The sequence below is a fragment of the Mesoplodon densirostris genome, chromosome 5, assembly GCF_025265405.1.
Source record: "Mesoplodon densirostris isolate mMesDen1 chromosome 5, mMesDen1 primary haplotype, whole genome shotgun sequence".
Lineage (NCBI taxonomy): Eukaryota > Metazoa > Chordata > Mammalia > Artiodactyla > Ziphiidae > Mesoplodon > Mesoplodon densirostris.
In genome coordinates this window covers 119,624,755-119,652,731 of record NC_082665.1, presented here as the reverse complement: position 1 = coordinate 119,652,731, position 27,977 = coordinate 119,624,755, and the positions used below count along the sequence as shown (strand labels likewise).

The following is a 27,977-nucleotide window of genomic DNA, read 5'->3' as shown; positions in this document are numbered from 1 at the left end:
GCACAAATCTCAGCTCTGAAACCTGTTAACTGTTTGACCTGCACACATTGGATTGATTAGTTTCTCTAGCTTCCGTTTCCGAATTCCTAAAATGAGAGTAATGTGACCTCACCACTTGCTGTGAGAATTGAGAGACATGTTGGTATAGCGTAGGTACTAGTTGGTGCTAGCTTTCTTTGTCTTCCCTTCCTCAATCAAATCCTGCTCATCCAGCCCCAGCCCCTTCTTGAAATCCTTTGCTAAAAATGGCAAACTACAGAGCTGTGCGGACCGCAGTGAGAACAGCCATCTGAGCTACATTAACACAAACACACAGCCAAGCAGCCCACCAGACCCGGTACCTAGGAGAATGCAGCGTGTGGCAGGACTGCTGATGTTGTGTGGATTCAGTCTGGCCATGGAATGTAGATTCCATGGCACTGGTCAGGGCACTCAGCAAAACTGCACCCTCACCTGGTCTAGGCTTACAACTCAATTAACCACAGTGGGCCACAGGTGGAGCTTAAGGCACAGGTCTGGTTCATCCCGGCCCAGGACCCTTGGCTGAGCACTGTGGCTCAGGATGGGGGAAGGCAGAGACCAGCAGACATTAGGTTTTCCAGGACTGGACATACATGTGTGACATGAGTGTCATCAGCAGAAACTCACCTAAGGTGCTGCTCTGGGAAGTCAGAGCGGCTGCTCTCTCAGGCCCAACAGGGGAAATGGTGAAATCTGTCCTCCTTGAAGAGTCACTGCTTCCTGTAGCTGCTGTTTCAGTTTGTGGAGTGAAGTTTCCTGGAGCATCTGAAGAAGCTTGGCTCTTCCTGGGGGTCTGAACCATCACATCCTCTTTGGAGACCACTGTTGAAAAGTCCACTTGATTCTGATCAAAGGTAATATTTTCTGTGTGGGGTTGTTCAGTGTTGCTTTCTAGCCAGTGGTTTTTTACAGCAGTTGAAACAGTAGGAAAATGGATCAGTGAGGACTTGTTGGCTTCTGAAAAGAGAAGTAAACCTTCAGAAAAGTTATATGAGCAGATATATCAGTGGAGAAGTGGATTCAAGGAGAATGATCTCACCTTCCTTTTTTCCAACAGTAATTATTCTTGCAATCCAGGGGAAGAAATTATGAAGCAACAATACTATATAGGGTTAAATTTTATAATAAGTGGAATAAGTGATGAAAATTGATAGAAAGAGACCAATTTGAAGTTATTGCTGATCACATGGGTCCTTGAAAAAACCCATTTTTATTTTCCCATTTGGGAATGATATTTTTCTTTCTGCTTAGGATCGGGGGCTGTTGAGAAAGCTCCACAGGGATGAATGAAGTCACTTCTATCTATACGAGTCAGGCAAAAATGGCCAACCATCGGACCAGTAAAGGCTGCAGGCAGAACCTACAGTTCAACTCAAAATATCATACGCACATGGGTGCGCACACACACACACAATCCCAAAGGAGCAAGTTATCTTCTAGATCAGCCCTGTCCAAGAGATGTATAAAGTAAGCCACAAATGCAAGCCACATAGGTAACTTTAAATTCTGCAGTAGCCACATTTTTAAAAGTAAAAAGAAATGGGTGAAATTAACTTTAATAAATATTTTATTTACTCCAACATATTCAAAATGGTACTTCAATATGCAATTGATATAAAACTTACTGAGATATTTTGCATTCTTTTTTTGGTATTAAACCTTTAAAATCCAGAGAGTATCTTGCTGGCCACACTTCAGGAGCATGCTAGCCACATGTGGCTAGTGGCTGCTATATGGACAGTGCAATTCTAGAGCAATGGTTCTCAACACTGTCCCCACGCTGGTCCACTCCAACCTGAAGCAGTGGCTCACTTACTGGAGCTGGAGGGGTGGTGATTATAAATTCTTCCGTAAAGAGATTCTGACAAACTTTCCTAAGGGAATCATTTCCTCCCCAAGCCCCTTGAGAATTACTGTTTTCATGCTTCCTATTCTGTTTCCTGTAAGTGATAATTAACAGAGGCTTCCTAAGGAGGAGGGAGCTTCCTAGGCATCTGGGCTCCTCTGGGGCCCAGGCCCAGACAGGCAAGGTCCACAATCAGCTAGAAATGGGATGTGGAGGGGTGTTTCTGGGGCAGCCACCAAGTCCACAAGTTCAACTTGGGACTCTGGGGTTATGGACAGCATGTAACCTTTGTTCTTCCTCTCTGAGCTGCAAAGGCAAGCTGGCCTCCAAAGAGGAAGGGAAAGGATTTGAGGATGCCTTCCCTATCCTCTTGGTCAACTTGGCACAATGAGGAAGTTATTCTCAAAAGAAGCCAGAAAAAAAGTGATTGTGGGGAGGCAGAAGGGACTTAAAACCCATGCTCCGAAACTGGTAAGCCATGAGCAAAGGGAAGGAAATGGATTTAGCTCTATTACAGCCTCAAGATGAGTGTGAGATGTGGCCAATGGTGAGCATGGCTGGGCCCCTGGAAGCAGCCACGTCCCCTTCTTCAGGGAACAAAGGATGGATATCCCAAGATCCAGTCAGCTCAGGGAATTCCAGTCTTCAAAAGGAAAAGAATGGCCACATGAAGACAGGACATGGTTAGCACTGAACCATGTTGTCTCCCTGGAGGGTTGACTAAAAATGGAAGGCAGGAAAAATGCACTCTATAAACAAAACTAAAAGGTAGACAATAGTCCTGCAGTATCCTGAATAACCCTGCACTAACAACAACTAAAAATGCTGAATAAAATGTTTTTTTTAAAAAAAAAAACTTCTAAATGCATTGCTGAGTTGGCACACAAATCTTGTGAGGTCAAAAATGAACTGAGAGTTGGAATTCAGAGAGTTGAGCTAACTCTGAAGCTGGCAGCTGCCCCGGCACCTGCTCAATATTTGTGACCTTGAACTTCTGTTCTGATGGCCACAGGGATGCAAGAGATAAGAGACAAAATTCTTAAGGAGGCAGTCTGAGAGGAAACACCTATATGAAGTTAGGACCAGGGCTATACGTTGGATGTAAGGCAAATAGAAACAAACCTGCCTTGCAGAAGAGGACAGCAAGGGAATCTGGAAAAATAACTCTCACTCAAGAATTTATAACCATAAAGCTAGCCCTCATATGGGGGTGCAGCACATAGTCACAATACCTGTGTGGTCTAAACCTCAAGTCAAGGGTGTGTTTAAAAGTGGTCCTGGGCCTCCCTGGTGGCGCAAGTGGTTGAGAGTCCGCCTGCCGATGCAGGGGATACGGGTTCGTGCCCCGGTCTGGGAGGATCCCATATGCCGCGGAGCGGCTGGGCCCGTGAGCCATGGCCGCTGAGCCTGCGCGTCCGGAGCCTGCGCGTCCGGAGCCTGTGCTCCGCAACGGGGGAGGCCACAACGGTGAGAGGCCCGCATACCGCAAAAAAAAAAAAAAAAAAAAAAAAGTGGTCCTATAGAGATTACCATACTAAGTGAAGTAAGTCAGACAGAGAAAGACAAATATCATATGATATCACTCATATGTGGAATCTAATTTTTTTTTTGGTCATGCCTCACAGCATGTGGGATCTTAGTTCCCTGACCAGGGATCGAACCTGCCTCCACTGCACTGGAAGTGCAGAGTCTTAACCACTGGATCGCCAGGGAAGTCCTAGAATCTAATTTTTAAAAAATAATACAAATGTACTTATTTACAAAACAAACAGTCTTACAGATATCGAAAACAAACTTATGGTTGTCAAAGGGGAAACGTAGGGGGGAGGGATAAATCAGGAGCTTGGGATGAACATACACACACTACTATGTATAAGATAGGTAGCCAACAAGGACAACTGTATAGCACAGGGAACTCAACTCAGTATTCTGTGATAACCTATAAGATAAAAGAATCTAAAAAAGAATGAATATATGTATATGTATAACTGAATCACTTTGCTGTACACCTGAAACTAACAACACTGTAAATCAACTATACACCAATAAAATTAAAATTTTTTTAAAAAGTAGTCCTGAACCTTGTGAATACACTAAAAACCAGTGAATTATACACAGGCATACCTCATTTTATTGTGCCTCACATATACTGCATTTTTTACAAATTCAAAGTTTGTGGTAACCCTGTATCAAGCAAGTCTACTGGTACCAACAGCATTATTATTATTTTTTTTTTAATTTTATTTATTTATTTATTTATGGCTCTGTTGGGTCTTCGTTTCTATGCAAGGGCTTTCTCTAGTTGTGGCAAGTGGGGGCCACTCTTCATCGCGGTGCGCGGGCCTCTGACTATCGTGGCCTCTCTTGTCGCAGAGCACAGGCTCCAGATGCGCAGGCTCAGTAATTGTGGCTCACGGGCCTAGTTGCTCCGCAGCACGTGGGATCTTCCCAGACCAGGGCTCGAACCCGTGTCTCCTGCATCGGCAGGCAGATTCTCAACCACTGCGCCACCAGGGAAGCCCAGCAACAGCATTATTTTAAACTAAGATACGTACATTGCATCTTTTAGACATAATGCTATTGCATACTTAACATACTACGGTATGGTTTAAACATAACTTTTATATGCACTAGGAAACCAAAAATTTCGTGTGACTTGCTTTATTGTGATATTCGCTTTATTGCAGTGGTCTGGAATTGAACCCACAATATCTCTGAGGTATGCCTGTACTTTAAAAGGCTGAATTTTATGGTATATAAATTATATCTCAAACCACACACACACACACACGCATATTCTGTTACTGGGAAGGAAAAGTGGTCCTGATATACAGTGCCTCTGGGTACTTGGCAGAAACAAATGTGAATTCTCTCTAGATAAACATACCTTCAATCCAATTTTATTATTTACTGATAAAATCCTAAGGAATAAGAGATCACAGTAAAAAAAAAATCACAAAATAAACAAGAAAAAGGCATCTGTAGGCAAAAGTCAGCAAGCTAGACAAGCAAAGACTTCAACTACTAGAATTATCAGACAAAGAATGTAAGTAAATAAAACTCCATGAAAAGAAATAAGAAGAAATTGAAAATGAGAGAAGAAGAGACTATACATAATGGCCAAAAAATATGAAAGAAATCTGAATGGAAATTCTAGAATTGAAAAAATAATAATAATTAAAATTAGGAAACTTAACAGCAGATTAGATACGGCTGAAAAGAGAATTAAGAATTACAAGACAGATGACAAGAGAATGCTGAGATGATATGAAAATATAGAAACTATGAAAAAGAGGTGACGAGACAAGGAAGATAGAGTGAGAAAGTCCAACATATATCTAATTGGAGTTCTAGGAGGAGAAATGAGAAAAAGGAGAAATGGCTATATTCAAAAAGGTAATGGCGGACTTCCCTGGTGGTGCAGGGCTAAGAATCCGCCTGCCAATGCAGGGGACACGGGTTCAAGCCCTGGTCCAGGAAGATCCCACATGCCGCAGAGCAACTAAGCCCGTGAGCCACAACTACTGAGCCTGCGCTCTAGACCCCACGAGCCACAACTACTGAAGCCTGCAAGCCACAACTACTGAGGCCGCGTACCACAACTACTGAAGCCCACGTGCCTAGAGCCCGTGCTCCGCAACAAGAGAAGCTACCACAATGAGAAGCCCGAGCACCGCAACGAAGAGTAGCCCCCTGCTCGCTACAACTAAAGTCCACACGCAGCAATGAAGACCCAACACAGCCAAAAATAAATAAAATTTAATTAAAAAAAAAAAAGAAAGAAAACAAGACAGCAAATCTTGGATAACAATAGCACATAAGTTGGGAGGGGATGGTCAGAATCAAGTTGTATTGGAGAAGGTAACTTTAAGCTGTGTCCAAAATGCACTTTAAAGTTCCTCAAGCTGACCCTAAAGAATAAAAGTGGTAGAGCTTGGAATGATATAAAATTTCCATTGAGAGAAATCAATGAACATTGCCTAAAACCAAAACCAAAAAAAAAAACAAAAAAAAAACGATACACAGTAACATAGCATGTTATTTAGAGATATGGACATAATTCCTAAGAGAATCAGTTGAAAGGGCTGAAAGTGGGAAGCAGAAAATGACAATGGTAGGAGTGGTCAGGGTTTTTATAATAGCCTTATAAAACATATTTGATCTTTAAAGCATGCATAAGTTTGATAAAAATAAAAATTAAATTTTACAGGACAAGCCCCTGATGTCACTGGCCTGGGATTCCAAAAGAACAGTATCCCACTGGCCCCCGTTTAGCTCTGGATGTGCCTCTATTCCTTTGATTGCGTATGAACTGTTCCTCAGAAAAGGGATTAACAAACCACGCAGGCTGGGGCAGGCAGCACCCCAGGCCACACTCTCTGCCGTTCAAGGTCTTGTTTGATTGTGAACATCAAGTGCTTTACACCATTCCAGGCTGTACCTCAGGAAGAACAATGAGTCAAACGCTAAAATATTTACTGAAGTCCAAGGACGAGTCCTTGCAGAAGCCCTGAGTTGTTTAGGGCTCCTGTGGTTGAATTTTGTTTGTGGTATGGCTCCCTATTCAGCACAGGTGTAAACCCTGAGCGGGAGAGCAATCCAGAGTAAAGTGCACAGGACTGGACAGGGACCTACCACATGCAGGGGAAGGTATCGGGGAACCTGCTCTTCCTCTTTGTGGAGAAGAGAAATTGGCCCTCAAGAAAGGGGCTGCGGAAAGGCTGTGGAGCCTGGGCCAGCCGGGCAGTGAGACGAGGCTGTGTGACACCAGACACTCAGGGGCAGCCTTGGGGGTTAGGAAGGGGTGTCCCGAGGCTCAGGGGAGGCTGGCACTCCTCACCTCATCCATCCCTCTCCCCAGAGGGTCAGAGGCAATTGCTCAAGCCCCACTCACATCCCGTGGCAACTGAGCCACACCGACCAGCCTCATACTGGAGTTCAGATGTCCCAATTTCCCAGGTGTCTTTTGAGCTGGAAATACCATCCTTCCCTCTGCACTCAGCCACCTGTGTCAGGCCACCACTTTCCCTTGTACCATGAATGGAGATTAAATGAACAAGAGAGTTTTACTGCTTTGCCTGTTGTTGTTGTTTTTTTCCAAGTTGACGACTTCCATTTCTGTAATGTCTTAATGTTCCAAAACATCTGTTTGTGAACCAACAACATCAGGGATGCTAGCATGGCCCAGGAGTAGGATTTCCTAATTAGCAGCTGCTACAGAGTCAACTCCTCGCCACCCACCCCATGATTTGGGGTTTTTCAGCTTGCATTGTTCCTGAGCAGTGTAGTGGGTGTTTGCGGGGAGTGTGCCGTCATCCAAAGAGGCAACTTCTTCCCGGCGGCCCGGCCGCCCCCATGCTGCACCATCTACCGCTGCCGCGGCCCCATGTCAAATGCCGCCAGCTACACTCTCGCTTCTGGGGCACAGTGTTGAAGCACAAGCACTTTGGTTCCCTCCATTTAGATTCAGATCTCACTACCCAGTGCTAGGTGCTTTCACCTGTGTTATCTCATTTGATGCACGTGACAGCTGGTCAAGTAGATGTCATGGCACATGGAGAGACTGAGGGGCAGAAAGATTGATTGTTCAAGGTCCCAGGCTCAACAGCAGAGAGAAAAGAATCTGAACCCAGGTCCCCTTCCATCACACCCCCACTTATTCGGTGACACGGGGCCTCCAAGGCACTAACCAATGAGCAGGGCCAAAGAAAGTCTCACCAGCCTCCAACCTTCAGCCTTAAACCCCACTGCACTCCCTGTTTCTAAGAGGAACGAGATGGTGCCTGTCACGTGGGCTTTGGAATCGGACAGACTTGGCTTGACAGCAGCTGCATGTTATTAGCTGGAAGACTGAGCAAGAGGACTTCTAAATTAGCTTCTAACTCAGAGATGAATTTCACGGGTAATGAAAAGAATGATAACAAAGAAGTAGTGCCTGGATGGAGAATGAATTTATGGGAGAAGAAAAGTCTGTTTTCAAAATATGAAGTTTGGGGTGATGTTATAACTTCCAGGTGGAAATGTCTGACGGGCAATTAAGATGTGGGCTATTGATCAGGAGAAAGGACAAAGAGGTGGCAGATGAAGGGGAAAGTAGGGGTCAAGGACTGAATTGAGGGGAAAACTTGAATTTGGCGGCAGGACGAGAGCCAGTGAAAAGACACACGGATGACAAGGGAAGGATAGGATGACATTAAAAGTAGGAGTCAGGAAGGCTGTGCATGCAGAGATACAGCAGAGAGAGGCCATGGACACCAGGCCTGCAAAAAGTCCAGAGATGAGTCGACCTAAGTCCCCAGGACTTTCCCAAGTGTCGCTTGGGAGATGGCAGATGGTCAGATGGCTAGGGGTTAAGGTTCACGAGGGAGAGGCTCTGGAAGGTCAGTAAGACACTGACCCCTAGCTGTGGAATTCCCCATTCCTGTCCCCCAACCCCTTGGAGCTTTCCTGGGATCCTCAACTTGGGAAACACTCTTCAGAGTGCTGTGGAGCTGGGTGCCTTGAATCTGCACGGCTGTATCTTAGAACTATGATAGCAGGTTTCTTTGTAATTTTAAAAGATTTTCCTAAAATTCAATTGCTCACACAGGGAGGGAAGAAAAGAGACTTTAAAAAGATAGAGAGGGCTTCCCTGGTGGCGCAGTGGTTGAGAGTCCGCCTGCCGATGCAGGGGACACGGGTTCGTGCCCCGATCCCGGAAGATCCCACATGCCGCGGAGCGGCTGGGCCCGCGAGCCATGGCCGCGGAGCCTGTGTGTCCGGAGCCTGTGCTCCGCAACGGGAGAGGCCACAGCAGTGAGAGGCCCGCGTACAGCAAAAAAAATAAAAAAAAAAAAAGATAGAGAGACTGTAACCACCCCCCCTTTCTTTTTAATCTCTTTGGGGTGATGGATGTAGAAACTACAAGAGGAGGAGGCTACCGTTCACAGGAACTTTAAGGGAGAAGGAAATTAGGCTCCTATTCTCAGAGATGAACTTAAGAAATCCCACACGTTCACAGTCTGCAAAGCACTTTTTACAGGATAATTTCGGGGGGGGCTAAGTTATCCTGTTAGATCCTGACATTCTGAGTGGCAGGTAGGATAGGAATTCTTGCACCATTTTATAGAAGAAAAAACTGACTGAGGCTCAGTACTGAGGTCACTTGCCCAGAATAACCCAGAAAATAAGCGGCAGAGCAGAGACCAGAGGCCAGCTCTTTCATTCCAGTGTCTTTCCCAGTTAACACACCCACATGGACACCAGTATGGACCAAGAGACAAGCTCAGCCAGCTCTTCCCAAACTAATGTATGGTGTGTGTGGCCTGCTTCGCTAGCTAGCACCCACAGGGCTTTGCTTCATTCATTCTGGGCAGAGTTGGGGAATCGGCTGGGTTGTCTGTGGTGCCCCCATCCCTTTCCAGAGGTGACCTCTGTCCTTAGGGACCCCAGCAACCAACTACTCTGACCCTCACATGACAGGACTGGGGCCCAAAGGGGTAGTGACAGTTCCAAATCCACCATGTGGTCAGTGAGTGGCATTTATACATTTTTTTTTAATGTTCACTTTCACACTCATTAGGATAGCTATTATCAAAAAAAGAAAAATAAGAAGTGTTAGCAAGGATGTGGAGAAATTGGAACCTTAGTGCTTTGCTGGTGGGAATATAAAGTGATGCAGTTCCTGTGGAAAACATTTTGGTGGTTCCTCAAAAACTGAGACATAGAATTACCAGATGTTCCGGCAATTCCACTGCTAGGCATACATACAAAAGAACTGACAGCAGGGAATCAGATACTTGTACACCCATGTTCATAGCAGCATTATTCACAATAGCCAAAAGGTGGAAGCAACCCAAGTGCCCGTCAACGGGTAGATGGATAAACAAAATGTGGTATATGCATACAATGGAATATTATTCAGCCTTACAAGGGAAGGAAATTCCGACACGTTACAACATGGGTGAACCTTGAAAACATTATGGTAAGTGAAATGAGCCAAACGCAAAAGGAAAAATATTACATAAGTCCACTTACCTGAGGTGCCTAGAATAGGTAAAGTCATAGAGACAGAAAGTAGAATAGAGGTTAGCAGGGGCTGGAGGGAGGGAGGAATGGGGAATTATTAATGAGTTTCTATTTGGAAAATGAAAAAGTTCTGGAAATGGGTGGTGGTGATGCTTGTATAACATTGTGAATGTAATCAATGCCAGTGAATTGTACACTGAAAGTGGTAAAAATGTTACATTACATATATTTTACCACAATAAAAAATACATATATTTACTGAGCATCAACCACACACAAGACATGGTGGAATCTGCTCCAAGGAGCTTCCTGCTTCCAAGAGGGCTGAACCACGGAAATAAATCCCTATGATGCTGCTGGAGTGTAGGAAGTGGCCCAGCAAGGCAGAGGGGGCGCCCGGGGAGTCTGGAAGGCGCAGGGCTAAGACCAGAATCCCATCCTCCCTCCCCCAGCTGCCGCCCCCTCCTCCAAACAGCCCCGGCCTTCCATAGCAGAGCCCTCATGGCCTCACTGTCTGCACCCCAGGAATCCTCCAAATGAGGGGGATTTCAGGCCAGATGGCCAGCGGCAGGATATTTGGGGGCAGGCAGGAACCTTGGGCGCTTGGGGGGAGGGTGGCTGCAATCTCACCAGAAAGGCAGCCGCCTACTCAGCTCGGCCACTCTGGGCAGTGTTTTGAAACGCTGCTGCGGATGTAATGATTCTGGGTGGAGGACATTTAGGAGCCAAATGAGTTTGTGTGAACAAAAGACTCGGCTCTCGATCTGGACTGTCCAGGGCTCTCGGGGAGTTTCGTTTCCTTCCTTGTTCTTACCCTGAAAGGAGCGGCCCCAAGAAAAAACATACACATTGAGAAGTGTTTGGACTTAAACTCCGATGATGTGATTTTTAAAAAGATTCCCCTGGAACAGCCCCTCGTAATGAAAAGCATGAAGTTTACAAGGCACATTATCCTCCCCTCCCCGTGAGAGAGTCAGCTTTCGTCCAGATGACCATCCTCCAGGACAAAGGCTGAGCCGTGACCCAGAGTCGGCTGACCTGGAGCCCCTGGGTCTGGGGTCAGGCTTCCAGAAAGGGAATCACCCCTGAGGCGGCCTCAGGGGCACTAAGGAAAGAGGCTGCCTATCCAGGAAGGAATGAAAGATGAAGGACCTTGGTGTGACCTCATGCTCCTTGCTTTAAAAATAATTCTATAGGTTTGAGGGGGAAAAAAAGACCTGGAGAAACAGCCCTAGGGTCAAAGGTCAGAAGATTCCCATTCAATTAAATAAGTCAACAAAAAAGCTTTCTGTGGGGGGCCTACACCTTGTGCCTCGGTTTTCTTTGCCCCTCTTACCCTCTGAAAAATAAACACCCATGGAGGGGCTGAAGAAGAGGCTCCTTAGCAAAGAGGCAGTTTTGAGAAAGAGGCTGAAGCAAGCGGCGCCAGAGGTGAAGGTCGGGGTTGGTGGGGGGGGGGGGGGAGGCCGGGGAGCCAGCCTCCCTGCCTCCCGCGAGGTCACCCTGACATTCGCTCACACCCAAAGAGGAAGCCTGGTGGCAGGGCTCCACCAAAGGAGGCCTGCCAGGTTAGTGAAACAATAAAGAGGCAAGGAAAACATCCTGGTTCCGAGGAGGAAGGGGGAGAGGCGTGGGGAGGGGGCAGGAAGCGCCGCTACCGGGGCGGCGGGCGAACTGAGCCAGACGCCGGTGCCTTTACACATTCTGGGGTCCATTTACTCCACTGACTTGTGAGAAGTGGCCCAGGACTTGAAGGAAACCAGAGAAGCAACATTTGCCTGGAAAGTTTACAGCATTAGAAAATGTACACATTGGACCGACGTTGAGGCCTGGACTGGGGAAGGGGAGGAAGGTGGTCGCCAAGGTCACTGCCTCTCAAGGGACGGGGGATGGGGGATGGGGGTCGGGGTGGGGGGGCTCAGCGTGGGAACGCCAGGAGCCCGCAGGGGTTTAAGTGAAATCTATTTCACAAGATACATTAAAGGTTTACTGATAGCCTTTTAAAATTAAGATTGGGAAACATGACACTCGATTCAAACATAACCAATATTTAAAAAATCAGTTGTATGCCATAGCCAGTGAAGAAAAAAGATAAAATAGAGGGAGAAGAAAGGAAGGGGGCTGAAAAGAGAAATAAAACAAAAGGGAGAAACTTACAGAGGGAGGGAGAAATAAAGCTAGGGAGAATGTTTTTTTAAAAAGATGCCCACCAGAGTAGGGTAATGATTGGCTATTATTATGGCAGCCCAAATGAGGGGAGCACTTGCTCCCTGCAGGCACGTGCTCAGCATTTCACAGGGACTGTCCCAGTTAATCCTCTTGGCAATCCTGGGAGGTAGGCACCATTATTATCCCTATTTTCTGATAAGGACACTGAGGTATAGTGAGATAAGTAAATTGGCCAAGGTTGCACGGCAAACAGTAGCACTTGGTATCAACCCAGGTCTGTCTGGCTCCAAAGATCAATTTAAAAAGCCAGAAATAAAGAATGAAGGATAGGAAAGGAAGGAGCAAAACAAAGACAGCTTATGAAAGGGAAAGCAGGAAAGGGCTGAGGAGGACCTCCTGGTGTGCTTCCAGGATGACCTCCAAGGGACTCCGGGGTCCACACTGCGGCTTCACAACCCAAATGGGGTGACACACCTTGACAGCCTAGGTCACCCACTGTCCAAATGGAATTACGTGTACTTAATTCCATCTGATTAACAAGTGATGGGATTTAGGAGGAGGAAGGAAGAAAGGGAGGAAGTGAGGATGGGAGGAAAGAAGGGAGGGAAGAGTCCACACTTATTACCTGTGAGAAAAGGCAATGAGACAAAGATGAGGGAGGTTTTGAATGTGCAATGGAGAGATTAACAGGACCATTATCAGGCAAAGGGTGGTCGGGTCTAGGGGAGGAAAGGGAGACACGTCTGCGTTTATAACCGCTATCTGTGCTGTTGAAAGTGAAGCAGGATAAACGAATGTGTCAACGTCTGACTGGTGGCTGAAGGCTTGGAACTGGGTTTCGGCAGAGAAGAAAGAGGAGGCTCTCCCCCTCAGAGAAAATAGGTGAAGCCCTGCTGTCTTCCCTCCATGCCTTCCCTCCTCCAGTCCTCCTACCTAGAGTGCCCTGCTTCCTTCCCCTGGGCCTTCTGGCAAAATCTGACTCATTTCTCACGCCCAGCTCAGAGGCCACCACCTCCAGGAAGCCTTCCCAGAGACAACCCTCTCCCTCAACACTACTGTTTTACCTTGTTATACAATTATAACTTACTTGATCCCATTTCTGTGTCCCTTAGGAGAGACTGTGGCTCACAGGAGATGCTCAATAAATGTTCACTTCACTGAGTTGGAGGGAGAAGGCCAAGGGCAGAGCTGTGAGGAACATCCCATTTGGTGGCGGGGCAGAGATGGGAAGGAGCTATTTAGCCAGAGCCAGCTGAGAGGGCAAAGAGAAGGAGGCTTGAAAAAGGCCACTGAGATTTCCTAGAATGTTCTCCCACTTTCTTCTCACCTCCTGCATCTACCTTCTCCATAGAGCCCCACCTCACTTGGAGTAATGATACTGCCCGATGTGTTCCAGGGGAGCATTAATGAGTAACCCATACAAGGCACATGCATGTTTACAAAGCTCGTCCATGTGGATTGATTCATTTCACCCCTACAGCAACACTGTGAGGTGGACACAACTGGTATCCTCTCCATTTTACAGATACGGAAGTCGGCTCAGAGATGAAACAGCTTGCCCAAGGTCACAGTCAGTTCATTGTATTATAACTCATCACTTGCTATGTCTACATTTAAACGTGTTTTCACAGTCATAATTATATCTGCTTCTCCTCAAAAGCCTTGTTAAGGAAGCAGAATAGACATTATCATCTTCATTTTTAACGTAAGGAAAGGAAGACCCAGAGATGTTAGGCAGCTGCCCAGTGCCACATACCTAGAAAGCAAAGGGGTTAAGAGCAGAAGTCCTCTGACCCCGTCAGAGCCCTTGAGCCACCATTGGCATCCGTCTTCCCGGCTCTGCCAGCGGCATTCCATTACCACAAGGCCCAACTATACGATAAATAATTCCTAGCAAACCACAAGAATTCACCTACCCAGTGAGTCTGGTCCCCTTCAAGGAGGTCCCATCAAGACCACACTTATTCCAACAATGCCGTCATTGCTCGAGCTGTTTTCTAAAAATCTCTGATTTTCAACAGAGCCTGCAGAATATTATTCTCTTGAGTTTCCTGGATAACGACAATTTTTTCATCCTTTGATAAGGCGTTTAGATTATTTTGGACACAGACACAAATTCAAAGCCCAATCTAGTGACTGATGAAGACGATCAAGATGAGTGAACCCATTTTGGATCCAGGAGGAGGTTTAACGGCAAAAATTCAGCAGTGAGTCGCTTGTGCCCCGCACACTGGTTCTAAAGGTAGCTCCCAACTCCTTCAAACACTTTGGAGGCGTGTCAATAACCTCCAAAGGTTCTGACCTGGAGGGGGACAGTCATTGGCCACACAGGTCCAACTATGACTGACTTTCAAAGGCTTATTATTTTGGAGTCACATATACCTCATATTCTGTTTTTGTTGAATCCTAATTGCTTCACGTGTGTTAACTAGGTCTCCTCAGATGATTATATAGGCAAGGGCTGTGGCACTGAGTTTTTCTGACTTCAAATCTTGCTCTTTTCTCTGAAGCTAAGAAGAGAGAGAGAGTTCTAGAAGACCACAGGTGAAGTTGGCAGGGGTCCAGGGTGAGAGCGGACTAGGTAACAGAGGTCCTTGGAAGGCGGCCTTGAGCCCTTTACATTCAGAACTTGTCCCCTGGCCAATGAGCCTGGAGGTGAAGGGTGCATTGTCACCAATACAATGGTCAGTATTAATAGACACTGGTTTCAGGAGAGTCATTGTGGCCAGTATTTATAGAGCTCTCCTGCCCAGGCACCTCGCAATCTGCTCCACAGGGGATTACGACACTATATTCCCTGAGCAGGGGCCTATTAATAGCCCATTTGACAGATGAGAACCTGAAGGCGCAGAGAGGCTGAATAACCTACCAGGGTCCCACAGCTGGCCAGTGGCACTGTTAGGATTTGGACTGAGGCTATCTGACCCCCCAGCCAGGACCTCCCCAGGTCTGTGACTGCAAGGCCAGGAGGGCTCTCATCCACACCCGGCAAAAGATGATCCCAGAAAGTCTCACCCATGACATCAACAAATGTCCTGGTGGCCCCAGAGGCTATAGGAGTGACACTCATCCCCACATTGAAGTTGCTTCCATCTCCTCCTACCACCCGGGGAAGGAAAATGTAGTGGTTTTCAATACTAGCCTAACGTATGGTAATCACTAGTCACGACCTTGCCCAAAGAACAAAAATCCCACCAGATTACAACCAGGTGTCTCTCTTCCATATCCTTGCAACTCCTTCCTCCAATGCGACCGACCGCCTCAGTTCAGACGCCCAGGATGGCGCAGGGGCAGCTGGAGAGCTTGACCTTGGCCTCTGCCCTCTTCTCGTCACCCATCTTCCTCCCTGGTCTTCGTCTCCCAACTTATCAAAGACATCGAGCAGAAACTTGTCAAACTTATCAAATCCACGTCCTTGCCTCCAGCAGCCCAGCTCCCTCCCAGCCCAGAGAGGTGGGGCCTGCTGTTATTCAGGGTCTCCAGTGAGTTGAGAGCCTCCCCTCCAGAGCTCCCAGCAACTCCAGGGACTGGGAACACAGAGCCCTGCCTGCTTCCTACACCATCTGACCTGCCAGCTTTCCTCACACACTCACATGGCATGAAGTTCACGTACCCCAAACCAAAAAATAGCTCAAAAACAATGTGTGCATTTTGAACAGCCTCTGTAGCCTTGCTGGCTCCTTAAGAGATCTTGTACCAGGAGCCCTCGATCACGTGGTGGTGCAGGTGCTTCTGCAGTAGTACCCGGGCAGTGGTGACCGCAGGCTGGACAGGGCCTGTGCTGGGCACTAGGGTACAAAGAGGGATAAAATCTACTGCTTCCTCCCAAGGAGCTGCAGGTCTAGTGGGCTCACAAGTGCACGTTCGGAGCCACCACGCGGCCCTTCCCTGTCCCTCACACAGGCTCCCAAAGCTCCTGGACCTCAAGCTGAGAAGCCTGGTGTTGAATCTCCTCACATTTTATACCAGCATCAGGGAAGTCGAGAGGTGTTCACAGGATAAAGATGGGCCCTCTCAGAAAGGTAACTTTCAGCAGGTGATGGACCATCATTTCATAAAGAAATGGAGGCCCGGGGGGAAGTGATATGCCCAAAGTCACATGGTGACTAAGTGGCAGAGCCAAAACCTGACCCTGGACCTTTTGGACCAGTTTTCACCTCCAGCCACTCCAGTTGCTGGAGCACCATTTCCACCCCCAAGTACAGCTCTGTCACTGTGATGGTTGTGAAACTGCTTCACTAGTTTCTAGAACCTTTCCAGTAGTACCTATGTCTATGAGCTGCAGCCATCACATCACTCGTTGGATGCAACTGGATTTGTCAGATAATCTCCCAATCTAAGGGGACCTGACATCTTGCATCACACCCTGAACAAAGAGACCAAAAGTTTCTGAGCACAAAGTGAAATTACTGACTTTGGCTGGAAATCAACCAGGGTAGATGAGGCAGAAGAGTGAGAGCCCTAAAACGAAATGGAGAGTCTTCTTTTTCCTCCTTATTTTGGACATAAGCCTATCATTTAATGAATAAAGATGGATCTTCTAAGGTCCTTTCTAATCCTGAGGATGTAGGATTTTCTGAACGTAAAGAGAATTCTCAAAGTGCTCTTATAGACCCCAAACAAAACACTAATTTTGCCCAGTACTCCACAATTTAAGGGATCAATTATTGCCAATGAAATGACTCTAATTTAGAATGATGCAAAGTCCCTGTGGCATTCTCTTGCCCCATCCCCAATTCTGTATTCTAGTTCCTTCTAAAATACTGTATTTCCCTTCCGCCTGGTCACTTAGCCAAGGCACTGTGCTAGGCTACCTCCCTTCCCAGATGCAGGCTCCCTGGACACAGCGCGGTGGACAGCTTGCCAGCCTGTTCTGGAGGGACCCACTTCCTTCAGCAGCATCCACCAAACTTCCTGCTTGTCAGATGCCTTGCACAGTCAGTCACCCACAGAAACGTCTCCTCAACTTGCTGGTGAAAGTATAATTTGGTACAGTTCAAAGGGGCCATTTGGCAGTACTTCCAAGAATCTTAAAATGTCCACATCCAGGAATTAACATTCAGCAAATAATCAGATATAAATATAAAAATCTTGGCGCAAAGATATTTAGTCACGGGCTTCCCTGGTGGCGCAGTGGTTGAGAGTCCGCCTGCCGATGCAGGGGACGCGGGTTCGTGCCCCGGTCTGGGAGGATCCCACATGCCGCGGAGCGGCTGGGCCCGTGAGCCATGGCCGCTGAGCCTGCGCGTCCGGAGCCTGTGCTCCGCAACGGGAGAGGCCACAGCAGTGAGAGGCCCACATACCGCAAAAAAAAAAAAAAAAAAAAAAAAGATATTTAATCACAGCATTATTTATGACAATGAAAAACTGAAAACAGTCTACATATCCAATAAAGAAATAGCTAGAAAAAAGTTACCATATAGTGGAATAATATCTATTCTGGATATTCATACAGCTATACACATGGATTGATATGTAGATAGATAAATGGATAGTTAGATAACTTTATATTCCATGTAAATGAGAAATAATAACAATTGCTAATATTTTAATACACTTCTAGTAGTTGGAATATAGGTGATAATTTATTTGTTGCTTTTACTTCTCTATAACTTCCAAATGTTATATGATAAACATACATTAACTCTTATAATCAGGAAAAAAAAACATTTAAAAAGGAAAGACAACCATGCAGCTTGGAAGTACCGAATGCTAGCACTTTATCCTGAGCCCAAGTTAAAAACGTCACCTCGTGACCTCACTGTTGACTGACAGCAAGCCAGGCATCTCTGGCCCGAGGGTCCCTGCTCTGGCAGGGGAAACAAATGTCAGGGAGGAGGGGCCCCTGCCTGATGAGGGAGAAGCATCCTCACCCTCTGACCGCTCCTGGGCTAACAAGGGAAGCGGGAACACAATAAGCAAAAGGCGAACACTCCCGAAACGTGCATCCAAACCCTTGTCTCCAGAGATTCCGCCACAGCAGCTCCCCAGCCACGGACCCCAACCACACCCCACCCCACAGCAAGGATGCAGGCCTCTCTGCTCCACCAGCAGCCCCTCTGCCCTCTCCCTGCCCTGGAGAGGACTGTCCAGTCCACTGTCCTATGCACTGAGGGGTAAAGCAGGAGGGAGGTGTTGGCTTGCCGACCCTGTGTTTTGCTGATCCAGGAATGTGAGGACAGCTCTGTCACAGAGACAGTACTGCAAGCATGCATCCCTCTTCCCACCTCCCACTGTCACGTCTGAAGCAATCATTTATTCCACAAATCCGTGAGTACTTACCACGTGTCGGGCCCTCAACTAGCCCTGGCTTCCCACAGTCTATTCTCCACATCACTCCTCTGCTTAACAGCCCTCCTGGGGCCTAGGAGACAGTCTGCCCTCCTCACCGCCTTCTCCTGGTCCCACATGACCCAGTCACCGTGGCCTTCCTTCTCTCCATCCTGAAACATGCAAGCTCGTTCCAGCCTTGGGGCATTTGCACTGGCTGCTCCCTCTGCCGGCAAGGCTGGTTGCACTACAGCCCGGGGACACCCTGTGCCTCGTCTCCAGGACAGGAAGGAGCTGGGCATGTAGAAACAACAGTCTGGTGGGTTAGGACGGGGAGTGGAGTGAGAAGAGGCCAGAGAGCTAACAGGGTCAGACCTGCTGGCCTTGTGTGATTTTATCTCAGCACAACAGCAAAGCCGTCGGAGGGTGCTCAGCCCAAGAGTGAGGTGACCTGAATTACATTTTAAGAACACTGGCTCCTGGGCGCATGAAGTAGAGGGAGAGCATGAGTGGATGCAGGGAGAACAGAAAAGAGCAGTGGAGATGAAGAGGGCAGATTCGGGATATATTCTGGAAACAGAAGCAACTGGAGTAACCACACACACACACACACACACACACACACAAAGATGTAGAGGGTGAGGACAAAAAGCATGGAGGGTGGCTTTTAGGCTTCTCCTTTAAGTAACTAGGTGGATGGTGTTGCCAGCTCCTGACATGGGAGCATCTGGGAGTCAACAAGGGGTTTGGGGGTGGGAATCAAGGGTTCTAGGTCTCTGACTTTTTTCCTCTTTCACATCACTGTTAAACTTTGCCCAGGGAGACCAACATCTGCCACCGCCCACACGGTAAACAGGCTTCTTCCTGCTCTCCTAAAGGCTCCCCCAAATCCTCAGAATGAAAGCCAGGGGCCTGCCCTCAGCCTCATTCTCTCCATCCCCCTTTTCCTTTCATCTGGGACAGTACGCAGATGAGACAAGACCCAGCAGATACACCTTAGCTTACACGTTCCTTCACAGACCATCAGCTTTTTTTTAAACATCTTTATTGGAGTATAATTGCTTTACAATGGTGTGTTAGTTTCTGCTGTATAACAAAGTGAATCAGCTATACATACACATCCATCCCCATTCTCCTCCCTCTTGCATCTCCCTCCCTCCCACCCTCCCTATCCCACCCCTCTACGTGGTCACAAAGCACCGAGCTGATCTCCCTGTGCTATGCGGCTGCTTCCCACTAGCTATCAGTTTTACATCTGGTAGTGTATATATGTCCATGCCACTCTCTCACTTTGTCCCAGCTTACCCTTCCCCCTCCCCGTGTCCTCAAGTCCATTCTCTACGTCTGCATCTTTATTCCTGTTCTGCTCCTAAGACCGCTGCCTTTTATGCATACACTGTGCACTAACTCTAATCACCTGCCCACCCACAGCCAGCCCCCAAGCTGCCAGGCCCTCACGGCACCCTCAGGCCGGCCTGACCCCTTGCCTGGCACTGCTTCTTCCTCACCATCTATGCTGGATGTTCTCCACCCGGTCAGAGCTGGCTGCCTCTTCTCCCGTGGCGTTCCCTGCTGCTGGGGCTCACCCTCCAGGCTGAATCAGCCCTGACCTCGTCCGAGGTCAGTTTTCTGCATTCTCAACTGGCCAAGGAAGGCTTCACTGGGACAGGCTGCAGTCTTTATGGTGAAGGTGCCTCAACTGGTGCAAACCAGCTCCTCTCCATCCACCGCACCCCCATCACGCCTGCAGCCAGGCGGTCACCAGGTCCTCCTGCCTGGGCCCTTGCATCGCTCCCTTTCAATTTCCGCTCCCCTACATTCTCGTCCTGCTCCGTTTTCACCCTTTTCCTCCCAGGGTACCGATATACTGCCCACCAGCACTCTGATATCTCTGAAATTACTGCTGGGCTGTAGCAAGGGCAGATCTGTATGTGATTCATCCATAAGGCTCCAGCACCAAGCACAATGAACACTGAACAAGAAAACGATACTTGCTCCTTTCTCACGAGCCCTCAGGGGCTCCTCAACGCGCACGAGACAAACACGGACGCCTTCCCAATCTGACCCAATCCCCCTTTCTAGTCCCGTCTAATGACTCCAGTTATGCTGGAGCCTAACTAGTCTCCCCAAGTCCTCTCCCCCCACCTTCCTGGCTGTTAACCTGCATTTACAAAATCTTGAGCGTTTCAACATTTGCGATTTTGCTGATGTCAATACCCGCCTCTCTGTCTATCCACATCCAAGCAACTCTTTCCTTCTCCCCAATGTGTCTCCCTGGGCTGCCGGCCCCACCTGTCTCTCCATCTCTGCGTGCCGCAGCCCATCTCCATCCACACCTTTCCTTGGGTCAGTAGGACCTCGTGACACTTCTTCATCGATGAATCACTCGTGCATCAGCATTTCACTTTTTAGACCTTTGGATCTTGTGCTCCAACAAGACTGCACGTTCCCTTGGGGCACAGCAGACTTGTACCTCACCCCCCGCCCCGTCACCTGGCACAGCTCCTCACACAGAGAAAGAGCTCTGTACATATTTTCTGACTTACAGATCAGTCAAACGTGATGCAGACTGAGGTCATGTACCACACTCCAACAAAAGAAGAGAGAGAAGACAGGACAGAAACATCTTCGTTTCTATCTACTCGAGATGCACGATGAGTGTGCAGAAGAGGGCATAGAAGTTTAAAAGAAAACAATTTTACAGCCTCTGAATAGGGTACCATTTGACGTCTCCTCCTACTGAATAAGTACTCATAACACTTCCTCAGAATACCAGCCCTGCTCCCAGGAGAGCCCATTGAGGACATCACCAATTCATCTCAGTTTGGTTGCTAATGAAGGTAGCTACCTCTGGCATCCATAACCTTATGGATTGGCATAGAAACGGCGTAATTCACGATCTCCAAGTAAAACACCGTCTTACACACGTAGAAAGACTGGCAGCCCCGTCGTCTCTTGTAAGATCTCTGCTCTGCAGGTTGTCCCCATCACTACTACCACCTCCTCGTCCTGGCTCTCATTCCTAGTCCTTACTCTCGAAAAAAGGGCAAGAGCAAGGACCTGAGGAAGAGAGGAAGCAAAACGACGCACTGGAGAGGATCTTAGCGATCTAGGCAACTCTCACCCCATTTAACCCATGAGAAAACTGAGGCTGCATGATACTGTGGAATGAGCAAACGGACTTGGTCAAATCGACTTAAATTCCTCCTCCTCCGTTTACTGTCTGATCTAACATCACCAGGCTTCAGTTTCCACGGCTGTAGAAGGGCAATGATGTCCCTCACAGGGTGGTTTTGAGGGTTAAATGGGACGAGCAATAAGTTTCAACCACACAGGTGCTCAAAGGCTAGAAGTCAAAGAGGGAGCAAAACTGATCTCCTTCCCTGTTGCTTCCTTCCTTAGGATTCTTGAAGGGGGGCACATTTATTGCAGCTGAAACCTCCCGTCCACACAAAAGGGGGCGGGGACAGAGGGCAGCCACTGAAGGAGGCTCTGAGGGCTCAGAAACGTCAACTGCCATCTGTGCTTTGCTTTCTTTCTGAGCAGCTCTGGGACAACAGGCCAATTCTAAGAACACCGTTTTCAGCCAGCTGGGCAGGGCTGCTGGAAGGCAGAGGGGATCACTGGGAGCGCAGAGGCTCCTTCCCCAGCTGTCCAGGACTAGGGGTGCAGTAACTGGCTGGCTGGGCAGCAAACACCTTTCATTTTCACCCTACCCACACCATTCAGCTCTCGGGCAGGAAATAGCTGTTCAGCATTTGCAAGCATGAAGTTAAAAGGACGTGGCTTTTAAACACACACGGGCCAGGATGAGTCCCTTTCCCCACATCCCTCCTTCTATTTGGGGCACCCTCCCCATCAAAGCAAGAGGGCTTCTCAGAAATCCCCACCACCACCGCCGCCAGCCTCAGCCAGGACATGCCTGGAGGAAAGCTCCCTCTCGTGCCAGGGGGCTGCCTCCTGCTCGGCCCAGGTCTTCACTGCACTGTGTAAGGGTTCCCCCTCAGCTAAAGCTAAATGACAAGTTGGCCCACAAAGTTACAGCAATTCAGGGGACAGCTATGTAACAGCCCAGAAGGGGCTGGGCTCACAGCGCTTCCTTTACTCCAGGGAGCTGCATTTTTCTCAGATTATTATTCCTTGGTCTGGCTGCTCAGCTCGTTAGCGTCATTTCCCCTTTGGGTGGGAAAGTGCTTTCCTTCTGCACTGATTTTCATTATGACTTAGGCCTCCTCTTCCCCACCCCCGCGCTCATCTGCGGATCTCACAGTGAAAGCGTGGACTGGGAAGTACAGAAGTCAAAGCGTATCAACTTAAGCACTCAGAACTGTGGCTCAGAAACCCTGAGGTGTTAAAAAAAAAAAAAAAAAAAAAAAAAAAAACGAAAACAGCAAGAAAAAGGAAACCTCGAGGACTTGGCATCCTCTCTACCTCCACTGGCTGAAACACCAGCAACAAGTTTAGCCTAACGGCCCACGGGTGACAGGTGTGGGTGCAAAAGCTTAACAAAGGCCAAGCAAAGCGGGGCAGTGCTGCCATCCAGGGACTTGAGGTCTAAGGCAGGCAAACAACCCACAGACGGAACGCAAGCACGGTTACTCAACAGTGAGAACCTTGAACTCTGCCAAGAGCTTAAGGGGCTAGAAATGGCCCCAGGGAAGAAAAGGACATTCTCTGGTCCCTGCTGTTGACATCATATTTGGAAGCCCAGGCCACGAGGACCAAGCACTGACCACCAGCACCTCCGCAACACAAGAGGCTACAGGCAGTTTCCCCAACGATCAAACGAAGCACCTTATTTGTAAGACTCCGGGCTCATAACCAGCAGCAGCAAGCACCTTCCCAAACATTAAAAGATTGGTGCAGAGCCTGGGTGGCCATCTGTCAGGGGTGCTGAGAGGGCAGATAACCACATGGGACGCTGCGTGGACCAGAGGGCTTCCGGAGGCCCCTGCAGTGTTGAGACTTGGCTGCCTTGGGAAATAACTGATTGTACCTTGTGATACATTGTGGCCGATCAAAAAGGGTCCAGAGAAAATCTCAGAGGTTATTAGGAAACTTGGACTCACTGAAATCACTTGATGCTGACTTTCTTGTTCATTGTTTCTTTTTCCCTCTAAGCGACGTTATGTGGGCCACCACCAGAAAAGCAGCACAGGTCCTGCCTGAATCCTAAGCCATGTTAGTAGCTTCTAGAAGTTTTCAACAGGTAATCAATTTCCTCTTTTCTCATCTCACCTTCCTAACATCCTACCTGAGATCTCACCTTAGCTCAGGTGAAGTGCAGACACTCCTTGGGTGGTCTCTGCGCACAGTGCGGGGGAGGGGGTGGTGGTCCCAGGGGAGATCCTCTTAGGTAAGAGAAGTTTTGGACAACCCCAGCTCCTGCCTACCCGCTCTCTGGGACTCTCAAGTGCATTCCTCCAGAGCCTCATGCACCTGAAACCTCCATTGCTCTCACCTCCCCAAGTGAATCTTTGTAACCGGGGAAGGTTGCAAAGCCAAGATTAGCAGTTACCTGCCACACCTGTGAGGAAGTGTGGCTCACATATGGCGTTGGGGGGAGGGGTGTCTGTGACCAGCAAGGGAGATCAGCCCCAACTCTTACCTGCTGAGTCCCTAAGCCAACTGCCTCCACTGTCTCTCTCCCTATAACACCTAGCTCTCTATGATGTGTGGGGATTCTCAGCCACAAGCGAAGGAGGGAGACTCCTGTACCAGCCTCATCCAGCCAGGCCCCCAGCAAGTCAGCATCACTCCCACCCCTCCACTAACAAGATCAGGCCCTAGAGCTAAGAAAGCCTGACTTCCAGCCAGAGAAACTGCTTTTAGTTCCTGAGATGGCCTCAATCCCCTGCACTCCACTTCCCATTTAGAAGACGCACACATTTCTGCACAGTATTCTTTGGTTACTCTTGTAGTGAGAAAGCCAGGAAATAGTGTCTTTTATGTTTCTGATTCCTTCCTGTGGAACTTAAAATGATGGATGTTGTTAGTCACCTAGAGTTGCAGTCATGGTGACTGTGTCTCTCGTAGGTCTGCAAGCTTCTTTCTCCTCTCTATTCCCTTACAGTTCCTCAGTGTCTCAATCTTGTGCCAGTGATGGAGAAGTTCACGAGGACAAGGCATTTGCAATGACGGGATTACTACTGAATGTGGAATTGAGTTTTTACTGGAGGATCTGATTTTTTTTTTTAAGCTTTTTTCTTATTTAATTAGAGGAAGCATCCCTAGGTGCAATGAAGCAAGCTAATTCCTATCCCAGAAAGTTTGTGTGATATGAGAGACTTAAATGAAGAATCCATTAGAAAGATGAAATCTTCTCAGCCTTCACCTAAACTCCAAGACAATACCTACTGTTTCAAGTGATCTGGCTTCTCCGGATAACCCGGGAGAACGTATGCCTTGTGTCACTCACAGGAAGGCAGTGGCTTACACCACCGCATTGCTGGCTTTGTTCAAAGCACTTTCCACTTATTTTTACTTTCATTTTGTCACATCATCACCAGGAGGCTGGGAAGAGCAGGTATCATTACTTCCATTTCACAGATGGACAGACTGAGATCAAAAGAGGTGACATCCCCAAGGTCACAATGGTATCACGGTTGGAATTCCACTCGGTCCTTAGCATTTCTTGCAGACCCAAAGAAGGAATTGGATAAAAAGGTCCGGAGGAGAGAGGGCAGGTTCCTCTGAGTGGACAGGCGGGGGCTGTGCATGGAGCAGCAGCTCACAGGGAAAGGAAAGGGGAGGAAAGGCTCGGGGACAGCCCTGTGGCAGCGTCTGCCTTGCAGGGCTTCACCTTGGAGCCCCACCTCCACACAGTTCCTGGAGGCTCTCTGCTTTAGAGACAGCCAGCAGAGTGTTTGGTTTCCAACTACATCCTTTGTCCTTTACAAATATCCTCAGGGCTAGAACCCTTTAAAAAAATCAGTTATTTAAATTTGAAAGTCAGGCTCTGTACCAGAAGAGGCCTATTTCTGTATCTATAGGAAAAGAATGGGATTGGGGAATGGACCCGTCGAACGTTATCACCTCCGAAGTGGGAGAGGTGCTTTCTGAAGGTGTGGATATTTTTAAAATTTATTTCTTTTAAGGTAGGTGTATATGGGGTCCGGGGTACACCATTGGAGATAAGTTTTCTTCCAAGGGGATGGGGGGAGAACAGGATGGTCACACCCCCAAGTCCAGCCACCCGCGGAAAGCGGCTAGGAAACCACTCTCCCAGCTCGCTGCCCTCCCGCCCGGCCCCCCCGCGCTGGGTCCCAGCGCGCCCCGGGGAAGCGGAGCCCCCTCCGGGGTCGAGCGGCGCCGGGGCCTAGGGCGGGGGATGCGGCCCCGGGCGCGCCCACTCCCCCAGCCCGAGGCTCGCGCGGCGCCAGTCCCCGGCTCTCACTCACCCGCGCTCCTGCCTCCGGGGGCCTGGCCCGAGGGTCCCGGCTGCGTCGCGCCGCCCGGCGCAGGGGTCGTCTGGCGGTGGCCGGGGGGCGCGGGCCCGTGGCGCTCCGGGGGCGGCGGCAGCTCGCGTTCGGGGCCGGGCTCGGGCGACCCCGCCGGCCCCGCGACTCCCGGGGAGGGCGGCTGGCCCCGCGTCCCGGGGGCGGCCGGCAGCGGCAGCAGCAGCAGCAGCAGCGGCAGCAGCAGCAGCAGGAGCGGAGGCGGCGGCGAGGCCATGGTGGCGGCGCCCGCCCGCGCTCACATGCCCGGCGCGCGGGGCGGGCGCGGGGCGGGCGCGGGTGCGAGGGAAGCGAGCGGCGGGTGCTGCCCGGGGCCGGGGAAGTGAGCGAAGTGAGGCTGAGAGCGCGGTCCCCGCCTCAAAAGTTGTGGGGAGCCGCAGGAGGGAGGCCGGGGGCCGGGCGGGCGCGGCGGAGGCGGCCCCGGCGCCGCTACATGCTGATTAGCCCGGGCGGGTCGCGGGGCGGGCGGCTCCTCCTCGGGTTGACATCACCGGCCGAGCGCGGCCGGGCCGGGGCGGGGAGAGGGCAGGAAGGGGGCGGGGGCCGGGCCCGCGAGCGCCGGCCTGGGACCGCGGGGGGAGGTCCTCGGAGCCGGCAACCTCGGGCGCACGCAAACACACACACACACATACACCACACACACACACACACACACGCCGCCCCCTCCCCCCCCGCCCCCAATTAGTATTGTCCTGCCATGTGCAGAAAATTTAGAAAACCGGAGTCTCCCGAATCTGGAACCAGAATTTCCCAACTCCTTAAATGCACAGTCCATGGGTGAAAAGCAGGTGCTGGGGAACATAATTAGCACCAACTAGATCATACAAAGCGCTTCGCTATGCGAGAGCAGTGGAACCTGGGGCCCTGTTCCCCACCCTTACTAATCTGACACCCCCCGCACCTCTCCCACCACCTCTCCTCCAGTCCCCAGGGCTGGGGCTGAGCTGGCGGTGGCCAAGCCTAACACCTTACGCCGCAGCCAACTCGGGAGTCAACCTATGCCCCTCCCTGCGCCCTCTCAAGCCCGGATTCCATCCGCATCCCCATCCCACCACTGCCTTTGGCTCACACCAGAGTTCTGCAGAAATGTCACCGCCAGGACACCCAAACAGGCTGCAGGGAAAAGAAAACTGTGAATTTAGGCAGGGCTAGGGCAAACTCATATCCGGAAAAGGGCTGCAGATCGCAAATTAAACAGAAGGATGCACAGAGATCCCTGAATTTTAAATGGACACTTTCAGAGGAGAGATTCAAAGATTTTGTGTAAACAGATTTTCTTGGTGAATAAAGGATAAAGTGTCTAAATTTTTAGACTGTAAGCCTCTGCATTTCTAGGTGAAGAAAGAAGGGCTCAAAATGAAAGGATAACTTGCTCAAGATTCTGAAGCTAGACCCAAAGATTAAGGGATTTATCTGTGAACGACCATGTGGCATCATTAATTCTGGTCCCACAGTTATGAATTTGCAATAATCCAGATAATGTCTCAACTGAAATGAATACTGGAGCTCCTTGGGGATCTCGTCAGTTCCACTGGGGACCATGTCTGACCACCAGATGCTCAGGAAACTATGAGTGTGGACTTCCCTTCCAGGCCTGTCTCCACCCCATTTCTCTGCTCCGCTCAGTTGCTGTCTCTGAGCCCCATGACTTCCCCTTCAGGTTAATGAGCAGATTGTGGTGTCCAGGGCAGCTGCAGATGGACCCAGGCCCACTCTCTGGTGATTCAGTCCAAGTGAGTCACTTGGCAGAAAACATAAAGGATGCTCTCTATGTACAAGCTCACCTTAAATTGTGGAGTGAGGAGTAATGATTTGGTTTTATTTTGTTTTGTTTTTAAAGAACCACAAAACAAACCCAAATTTCCAGTGCTCTCACATGGAATTTCCAGGTCTTTCCAAGAAAGTACCATACAATAACACCCCTGTAAGAAACTCGGTTTGCGCTCCTGGCCCCAGTTCAACTTCTTGGGATCCTGCTCTCATATTAACAAGGCAGGACTGCCCCCAGCTGCCCAGAGGCAGCCAGACAAACCCCAATAAGCCAAGAAACTGTTCAGAGGTTCTGATGACTGCTGCTCCCTTCCTTCCTCAGACAACATTTCACATAGCCCAGTTTGCCCTCCTGGGCAACCAGTAACATTTAAGGATTTAATGACCCTTACAGGCTTCTGGTGTGGATTCAGAGATGTCTTTACTACCACGGCCCA

General features: G+C 49.1%; 1 protein-coding gene across 3 annotated transcripts in view; it reads right to left on the bottom strand.

The window, feature by feature from the left end:
- Positions 1-26,235, bottom strand: part of HEG1 (heart development protein with EGF like domains 1) — a 91,521-nt gene extending 65,286 nt beyond the window's left edge. For 2 of the 3 annotated variants that reach the window (XM_060099415.1, XM_060099418.1), the window contains exons 1-2: positions 25,714-26,235; positions 649-996 (exon numbers count right to left, since the gene is read on the bottom strand). In XM_060099415.1, coding sequence (XP_059955398.1) covers positions 649-996; positions 25,714-25,987 — 622 coding nt within the window. In that variant the 5' untranslated portion in view covers positions 25,988-26,235. The remainder of the gene's footprint in view (positions 1-648; positions 997-25,713) is intronic. The other variant, XM_060099416.1, reaches the window with a different exon arrangement.
- Positions 26,236-27,977: the final 1,742 nt, after the last annotated feature.